Source organism: Salvia splendens, chromosome 6 (genome assembly GCF_004379255.2).
Source record: "Salvia splendens isolate huo1 chromosome 6, SspV2, whole genome shotgun sequence".
NCBI lineage: Eukaryota > Viridiplantae > Streptophyta > Magnoliopsida > Lamiales > Lamiaceae > Salvia > Salvia splendens.
The window spans coordinates 21,541,378-21,550,961 of record NC_056037.1 but is presented as its reverse complement, the minus strand read 5'-3'; the positions used below and the strand labels follow the sequence as shown (position 1 = coordinate 21,550,961).

Genomic DNA, 9,584 nt, shown 5'->3' with positions numbered 1-9,584 from the left:
CTCAAGCGAGGAACTATACCCGTAACCACTCGTTCTGGCCTGTCGACCACCTTGTCTGACCTAGGCACGAGTAGTGACGAAGAGAAGGGCACCATAGAGGGACCAATACCAGAAGAGAAACCACTGTTGGAAGGCAACCCAAGGGAAATGGCCAACTAGGGAGATGAAGACCCGGAGATCGGGACGCTGAACGCACATACTGAAGGAGAGCCCCCGCAAGCCATAGTCATTACTCCAGGGCAAACCGCCTGCGATGTGAAGCCTCATGTGATCGCAATCCTACCTACATACTGTGGGAAGAGCTATGAAGGGCCGTATGAGTTTCTTCATGAGTTTTGTAAAATTTGTAGGGCACAGAGGAGACCAGCAGGAGCGACTGAGGATGATTATAGGCTGAAGGCTTTGCCATTTGTGCTCAAGGGAGAAGCTAACACCTGGTTCATGCGCCTGCCCCCCAACTCTATTGAGACTTGGGCCGATTTCAAGTCAGCATTCCTGGCCGAGTTTTTTTCATCATCCAAGACAAGCGCGCTGAAGAGGGAAATAACTAATGTGAAGAAAGGGTATGATGAACCCTTGAGTGATTATTGGGCAAGATACATGGGTCTTTTGGAATCATGTCCCAACCATCGCATGGCGGACATTGAAGTACATCATACTTTCTATGAAGGTATGAACGCGGTAACCAAGGACCTGGCAAATTCATCGTCAGGAGAAGCTTCACGCAGCTACGGGTCAGCGAAGCGAAGAGAGTCCTAAGGAAGCTACTGAATGCAAAGAAAGAGTATGACCATTCAAGGGAAGGATACAACCGAGAGCGGGCTGTTGTTGCCTCATCTACTGATCAGGAAAATAAGCTGGAGCAGAAAATGGATTTGAAAATGGAGGAGCTGAAGAAGTCACTTCTAAGAGCGATCGAGAAGAGCACTCCATCACCTCCCCCAGCTGGGAGTTACAAGGGTGTAGAGCAGGGAAATCAAGGACCGAACTACGATCAGCCTAATGACTTCGGGAATATGGAGCAAGTTAATGCTGCGGGGTACTTCAATTCTAGTGGGCATTGGATTCAAGGTAGACAACGGGATGCACCATGGAGGGATCATCCAAACTTCCGATGGGGTGACGGAAGCCAAAATCAGAACCAAGGTCAGAACCAGTACAACCCCCATCCGAAACAAAACCCTAACCGTGGAACAGCAAACCCAGACTACCAGCCCAACTGGTCAGGAAGAAACCAACAATCCCAAAAATCAAAACCTACAAAACCAAAACCCGAACCCTGTCTAAGTGCCGCCCCACCAGAGAAACTTCCAAAATTTCCAAAATCAGCCGAACCCAGGACCCCAACACCATCAGAACCAAAATCAATTCCAAGGCCAGCACCAGAATCAATATCCTCAAGATCAGTACACCCCTCCTGCCCAGTATAACCAATACCCGCCTAATCAAGGCCAGCAAAACTCCCAGAACTATCAACACCAAGGGTCGAGTCATTTCCAAAATTCGAACAGGCCAAGGAGATCTGTTGAGGACATGATGGGTGAAATGCTAGCGTCACAACAGAACATCAAAGGAGAATTGCAATCCCAAAATGAGGTCGTGCAGGGGATGCAAAATGCCTAGAAGGAACATAAGGCGAACATGGATATGATGAATAGGCAGTTAGCTCAACTGGCCAGTTCGGTGGGTGATTTGAAGGGAAATGCGGGGAAACTCCCATCTACAGTCCAAGTGCCCGAAAAGGCAAATGTGAGTAAGGTTACGTTGAGGTCGGGAACTACTTATGACACGGCTCAACCGAAACGACCTAGTGGAGGATCCAATGGAACGAAGATAGGAGGCGATACCATTTCAGCGGATGAATTAGGGAGACCTATGCCTCGGATGCAGGATCCATTCTTCTTGGATGATACACCAAGTGTAAGAGGTGAACCCGACACCCTACTGACCAGGAAAGAACCTCTTCAAGAGGAAGAGCCCAGAATGGAGGCCCAGACCCAGGAACTACCCAAGAAAGACTCCAAGAAGGTTGCTGAGGGACTAGTAGAGGAGAAAAAAGGGGAGAAACCATTCCCATTCCGATTTGTTACAAAGAGGAAGAAAGAGAACCCGGTTGACTACTTGTCGATTTTTGGGAAGTTGGATGTCACCATACCATTCCTCCAAGCCGTGAAGCTACCCCCTCTCGGGAAATTCATAAAGGACTTCATAGCCGGGAGAGCCCAGAAGGATGGCAAGATTATGGTGGAAGGGATAGCGTCAGCAATAGTGCAAGAGAAGTTACCACCCAAGAGAGCCGACCCAGGTATGTTCACCCTACCCATAACTGTAGGAGATGTGAAGGTCGAACATGCAATGTGTGATTTGGGGGCATCGATAAATGTCATGCCATTGTCTATCTATAACCGGTTGAAAGGAGTGAGGCTGTCAAATACTAGGGTATTGATCCAACTGGCTGATAGGTCATGCATAAGTCCTGAGGGAGTTTTAGAAAATGTGTTAGTAAGAGTGCATGATTTTACATACCCTGCTGATTTTTATGTGATCAAAATGAGTGAGCATGAAGCGAGGGAGTCTAGTGGAGTCTTGTTAGGAAGACCTTTTCTGAGAACGGCCAAGACAATAATGGATATGGCTGAGGGGACTATTTGCATTGATTTTCATGGGGAGAAGTTTACCTTCGATATAAATGATGCCATGAAGAAACCCATCGGTTCTGAAAATCTATGCTATGTTGATGTGATTGACCCCCTTGTCCAAGATTTTCTTGAGACCGAACTGTTGCAGGAGAAACTCCAGGCTTTAGATGTTTATGAACAGGCTGACATAGAAGCTGCTACATGGTGTGATCTGATCAGTAGCCAAGGGTTGACTGATGAAGAAATAGAAGTAGCGATCAAGGAATTCTGTCAGAAATCGGAGTTCATTGGGGCCGCAGGGGCTCAGCTACCAGTCTGTATAGAAGAACCATCAGAGGGTGATTTAGAAAAAGAAGGAGAGACTGAGAAAAACCCTCTACCCGAAGACACACTTCCACCCCAAGTTGAGCTGAAGAAGTTGCCACCGAATTTGAAGTATGCCTTCCTTGGAGAGGAGAACTCATATCCAGTGATCATCAGTAGCAGCCTTACGAAGGAACAAGAGGCTAGGCTACTGACCGTGCTGAGCAAGAAGGCGATTGGATGGAGTCTTACAGATTTAGTTGGAATTAGCCCCGACGTCTGCATGCACCACATTAGGTTGGAGGAAGGAGCGAAGGCACATCGAGATGCTCAAAGGAAGGTAAACCCTAACATGCGAGAAGAGATATTGAAGGAAATCTTGAAGCTGTTGTCTCTAGGGATCATCTATTCAGTACCGGATAGTGAGTGGGTCAGCCCGATCCACATGTTCCCAAAGAAGTCGGGCATCCAAGTAGTTCAGAATGAGAGGAATAAGCTGATCCCAACGAGGCTAGTCACGGGCTGGCGAATGTGCATCGATTACCGTAAGCTGAACAATGCGACCAGAAAGGACCATTTTCCCCTGCCTTTCATCGACCAAATGTTGGAAAGATTAGCTGTGAAGAAGTTTTTCTACTTTCTAGATGGGTACAGCGGGTATTTCCAAATTTACGTAGATCCTGAGGACCAGGACACGACCACTTTCACTTGCCCGTTTGGAACCTATGCATACCGTCGCATGCCTTTCGGCCTATGCAACGCTCCAGGGACGTTTCAACGATGAATGATGAGCATATTTTCCGATTTGATTGAGGATTGCATAGAGATATTCATGGATGACTTCACAGTTTACGGAGACTCGTTCGACTCTTGCCTTCGCCATTTGGATATAGTTTTGGAAAGGTGTCAAGAAAAGAGTTTGGTTTTGAACTTTGAGAAATGCCATTTTATGGTCACAGAAGGGATAGTTCTAGGACACGTGGTCTCAGAAAGAGGTATCCAAGTGGATCGAGCCAAGGTGGATGTTATATCAAAATTGCCATTCCCTACTGATCAGAAGGGAATAAGGGGTTTTCTGGGGCACGCCGGATTTTATCGAAGATTTATCAAGGATTTCTCCAAGATCGCCCAGCCCCTTACCAGATTACTTCAGAATGACGTGGAGTTCGTTTTAGATGAGCAATGCAAGGCTGCTTTCAATCTTCTCAAGGAAAAGCTGATATCCGCACCTATCATAAGGGCTCCTGACTGGAATCATCCTTTCGAAGTAATGTGCGATGCCAGCGATTTTGCGGTAGGAGCAGTGCTGGGTCAGAAGATCGATGGGAAGAGGTACGTAATTTTTTATGCGTCCAAGACTCTAAATCAAGCCCAGCGGAATTACGATACCACTGAAAAAGAGATGTTGGCAGTAGTGTATTCTTTCGAGAAGTTCCAGCCATATTTGCTGGGATCCAAAGTCATAGTGTATACTGACCATGCAGCGATTAAGTATCTGATTGCCAAGAAGGAATCCAAACCACGCTTGATCCGGTGGGTACTCTTGTTACAAGAATTTGATTGGGAGGTGGAAGATAAGAGAGGAGTCGAGAACAAGATGGCAGACCATTTGAGCAGAATAATGCAAGATGGAAACGGTGAGGAAGTGCATGACAAGTTTCCGGAAGAACATTTGTGTGAGGTGATTTTTGCACCCAGAAAAATTGATTGGGAAGAAGTTTTCAACCTTACTGGTCAGAATGATACAGCAAAAGGAAAAGAAAAAGTAGGGCAAGAGCCATGGTATGTGGACCTGGCCAACTACCTAGTAACTGGAGAGCTTCCAGAAGTACCTAGTGTTACCAAAGCCCAAAGAATGAAGATCAAGAGTGAAGCAAAATACTACTTTTGGGACGACCCCTATCTGTGGAGAGTGGTGTCCGATCAAGTGATAAGGAGGTGCATTCCTGACTGGGAGCAGCGGGATGTTTTAACACACTGCCATTCGTTAGCATGTGGAGGGCACTTCGGGTCCAAGAAGACGGCCAGGAAGATTCTGGATAGCGGCTTTTACTGGCCAACTCTCAACAAGGATGCGTACGAGTTCTGTAGGAGCTGTGAGCATTGCCAACTGACCGGTGGAATATCTGCCCGGGATGAAATGCCGCAGGTACCTATAATAGTTTGCGAGCTATTCGACATATGGGGAATGGACTTCATGGGTCCGTTTCCTTCATCCTATGGGAATCTGTATATCCTAGTTGCCGTAGACTACGTCTCCAAATGGGTAGAAGCCAAGGCCACAAGCACGTGTGAAGCCAAGGAGGTGGCCAAGTTCTTAAAGAGTCATATCTTCAGCCGATTCGGTGTGCCCAGGGTGATCATATCCGATCAAGGTACACACTTCTGTAATCGCACAATTGAAGCCTTAATGAAGAAATACGGCGTGCACCATAGACTATCCAGCCCTTACCATCCGCAAGCAAATGGTCAAGCGGAGATTTCTAACCGCGAGATAAAGAAAATTCTAGAGAAGACTGTGAACACTTCTAGGAAGGATTGGAGTGTAAGGTTAGAGGATGCTCTCTGGGCGTATCGAACAGCCTAGCGTATCGAACAGCCTACAAAACCCCCATAGGCATGTCCCCTTACCGGATTGTTTTTGGGAAGATGTGCCACTTACCGGTTGGGATCGAGCATCGAGCATACTGGGCAGTACAGAAAGTGAATATGGATGCTACAGCCTGTGAAGAGGAAAGGAAGCTGCAACTGCAGGAGCTTGAGGAACTTAGATTGGAGTCATTCGACTCAGCCATGTGGTACAAAGAGCGAACTAAATTGTGGCATGATCGAAATCTGAGAACTAAGGAGCTCCACATTGGCCAGAAAGTACTACTCTTCCAGTCAAGATTGAAGCTTATGCCAGGGAAACTCAAGTCCAAATGGACAGGACCTTACATCATAACTGCACTCCGATCTAATGGGGCAGTGGAAATTTCAGGGAGTTTTCCTAACTCTGAACCTTTCATAGTAAACGGACATAGGCTAAAAAATTTTAGGGAGAATAGTGAGGTGGGTGTAGTGGATGAAATTCCACTGCAACCACTCACTACGGTTGTCTACTGATCAGTAAGATAGGAATTTGGAATTCCACGTGGCTAGTTTCTTTTTGAAAATAGTTTCCATATACTGGCCAAGTAGAATTCCAAATTTCCTAAGGAAGATGTAAATATTGTAAATACGTAGTTAATCTTTGCATGCAAGATAATTTCTAAAAATCCAAAAATATTTTTCGAGCCTTAATTTTAATTTGGAGTACACGTTCACCAAGGGATTACTTATCTGGTGCTATTTCAAATTTTATTTAGGTGCCCGTTTGATTTAGTTTTTTAGGTAAGTATGGGGGAAATTATGGAGAGGACGATATTTTGAATTAAGGCTTGTGCAGCTTTTGCAGGGTGACAGCTGCTAGAGTGGCGCGTGAGCAGAAAGAAAGGACACGCTGACCAATCTGAGGCCAGCATTCTCAACCGCCTCCCTTCTGAAGCGTCGCGACCGGCAACCCCTGATAGCCGGTTACAACCACCTGCAACTGCTCTCTCTCACCCAAATTAAACTCACCGTCCCAACACTTTTCCCTCACAAACCCTCATTTTCAAATTCGCTCTCAAGAAATTCTTAACCCTTCTCCTTCACAAACCCTCATTTTCAATTTCCCTTTCAAGAAATTCTCAAACCCAACTCTCTCCCAGAAATCAAATCCCAAGACCCAAATCACCACTGAAACCATGGGGAAAAAGGCGTTCGCTACTAAGATTAAACCACCTTCGTCTTGCCGTGAAGAAAACCCTGGAACGCAACCACCGCCGAACCCTCAACCTTCGGCACCAACTCAGCAAGCCCCATCGATGATATCTCTAGACGCAATGTCGGAGTTTCTCCGTTTACAAGACCCCACTAGGAACTGGGCGGCGGAGTTGGCGAATTTCAGCCAAATCAGAGGGCAGGGGAATATAACCGCACCCAGTGAAATTCCACCTGCACCGGTCAGTCACGCAGAGGAACAATCAGAGGAGGGATCTTCATCGGCGACCTCGCCGTCGGAGACCTCGGTGCCAGATTCGGTGGAGCTCGACGTTGTCGCCGCCTATTACGACTCCGACCCTGAGGAGCGTAAGAAAAGGACCAGCCATGAAGATACAACCCATGAAGGGAGTGGCGAAACGGAGAGAACACCTACTGTGGGGACCGTCCGTCAAGAAAGGGTTAGGGAAGAAATAGATCTGAACGAATCGGCACAGAAGCGCAGCCTTATGACCGATACGGAGTTTGAGTCAATCGTGGAAGAGGTAAACCGCAGAGAAGATACTGCTTTGATGGTTGAGGGTCTAGACCTCGCATCAAGGTCAGTAGGAGGGGTTGAGAAAGCCGTTACAGGAACCACACAGGAAGGTCATACTTCCCAGTCAGTAGAAGGGAAGGAGGAAGTACACGAAGAAGAGAAAGAGCCGGAACCAGTAGATCCCCGAGTGGAAGTAGGGGGTGGTAGAATGCAGGTAGGAGAGGAGGAACCAGCTGCAGAAATCCCAGAGCCAGAACCAGAGGCGCCTCCAGTAGTGAAGCCCAAGCCCATAAAGCGGAGCTTAATATTGAAGGCTGATCCTAAGGCAGACCGGCCTAAACCGCAGAGGGTTTCGCATAGATGCTTGGGAAAGTGGGCAGCTAGTAGGGCGAAACCGAACACAGAGGCAGATCCCGTGGAAATCTTGAGCGAAGAGGAGAGGACCACTCCCACAAAACCTGGGAAGGAGTCTTTACCTCTTACGGACCTAGAGGATACTGCAATGGAAACCAAAGCGGCCTCTCCAACACTGAGTGGCCAAGGTGAAGAGGCTGACGGGATGGCTGAGGGTCTAGACCTCGCATCCAGGTCAGTAGGCCACAGGGAGACCGGTCCTACTACCCAGGATCCATTTTTATCACAAGCTGAGAAAGAACCCGAAGAAGAAAAAGACAAAGTTGACAGAGAGGAAGTGAGATACAGTGAAGAGAGAAAACGAAAGGGGAATGCCCCTATGAAGAAGAAGCCTAGCACCAAGAAACCGCATCTCGGGAACACTGGCATAGTGATCACTGAGGCTGCTCAGAGGACCCCATCCAGCCGATGAGAGCAGAGTGATAGTGAGTATGAGATCAGTGAGGAATCTGAATCGACCAGTGATACGTCCATGGAGGATGAGGAGTACAAGGAACAGAAACTTCCGAACGATCATCAGGAGTTATTACATCCGCCCGCAGAGAGACTCTGATATAAGCACTGGACAGTGGACCTTACTGATGAACTGGTGGAGGAGATGAAGCTTTTCGACTCGAAGGAGCTACAGAAAGCTTTCGATAGTAAGGATGAAGGGAGTAAGCAGGTGAAGAGCGGAAAGGTACTTCACATTTCTTCTTTGGATGAGTTAGGTGTCCGCGAGCAGTTTCTATCTTATTTGCACGCGTTAGGATTCGAATGGTTGTTGGAGAATAGGGATCCTAGTGTCCCGGTTAGATTGGCAAAAGAGTTTTTCACTACCTTTAGATTTAAGGTCACCACTGATCTAGATGAGGAGTGTATCAGTTTTAGGCTGTTTGGAGGAGAGATACGGATGAGTTTGATTGAGTGGACCGTGCGTCTGGGAATGTGCAGTCTAGAGGAGGCCATAGGGCCTGAGTGGAGAAATAGGGAGCGGGGAATTCCCCGCAGACATGTGGAATTTGAGCCCCAGGAGGCCTGGAAGGAACTTACTCACCCTGATGCAGGGCAATTCCAGTCCACTATTTCTCGCTCCGTTCATTTCAACAACCCAATTCTGCGTCTTGTACAGCTTTACCTGGATTTCAATTTATTGGGGCAGTCGAACTCCGCTGTTAGGACATCGATGACGGAGTTATATCTTCTATGGTGCGCCAAGCAGGGGAGGAAGTTGCATCTGGGTTTTTGGACCGCCTACCAATGCCATCTAATTGCCACCCACCCAGCGAGGAACCTCATTCTCTGCCATATCTTGGGAGTGTTCGTCAGAAACAACATCATCATCACGGAGGCCGAAGATTTATCCGACCAGATCATGGTGGATCCTCCTGGTCTTTTTGATACACCTTTATTCGTCCGAACGAACACCATTTACATGAGGCAGGGCGCACCCCAATTCTACGCAATGGGAAGTTGTACCGACTGGGAGATCTGCAGGGTGTACTAAAGGTGAAGGACAAAAGCAAAAAGCTTTTAAAAAGCAAAAGTGGTCCCAAACTTGGATATGGACATCATCTTCTTCAACAACCACAAACAAAAATCAGAAAACAAATCTAGATTCAACACGGAAAACACAGATTATCAACTCGCGAACACAGATCTAAAACAACGAAATCAAATCTGAAATCAAACACTTGAGCTGGACTTCTGCATACTGGTCAACATGGACAAACGATTCGGAAATTAAAACTAAGCTTTGTATGCAACGATTTACTTCACAATCAAACAGTGCCAGATTATACTATCCTAGAGAAACTTGCTACGTAAAACAAAAATTATAGATTCAGCACTTAAAACACAAAGAAACTTTAGATCTAGGCTAACTAGGCAAGGAAGGAAAAGAAAACAACACCATAAACGAAACAGAA

At 46.9% G+C, this 9,584-nt stretch overlaps 1 protein-coding gene across 1 annotated transcript; it reads left to right on the top strand.

Moving 5' to 3' along the window:
* Positions 1 to 6,709: 6,709 nt before the first annotated feature.
* Positions 6,710 to 8,089, top strand: LOC121808964 (zinc metalloprotease ZmpB-like). Its single transcript, XM_042209520.1, has 2 exons — positions 6,710 to 7,635; positions 7,852 to 8,089. The coding sequence occupies exons 1-2, from the start codon at positions 6,710 to 6,712 to the stop codon at positions 8,087 to 8,089; spliced, it is 1,164 nt and encodes a 387-aa protein (XP_042065454.1).
* Positions 8,090 to 9,584: the final 1,495 nt, after the last annotated feature.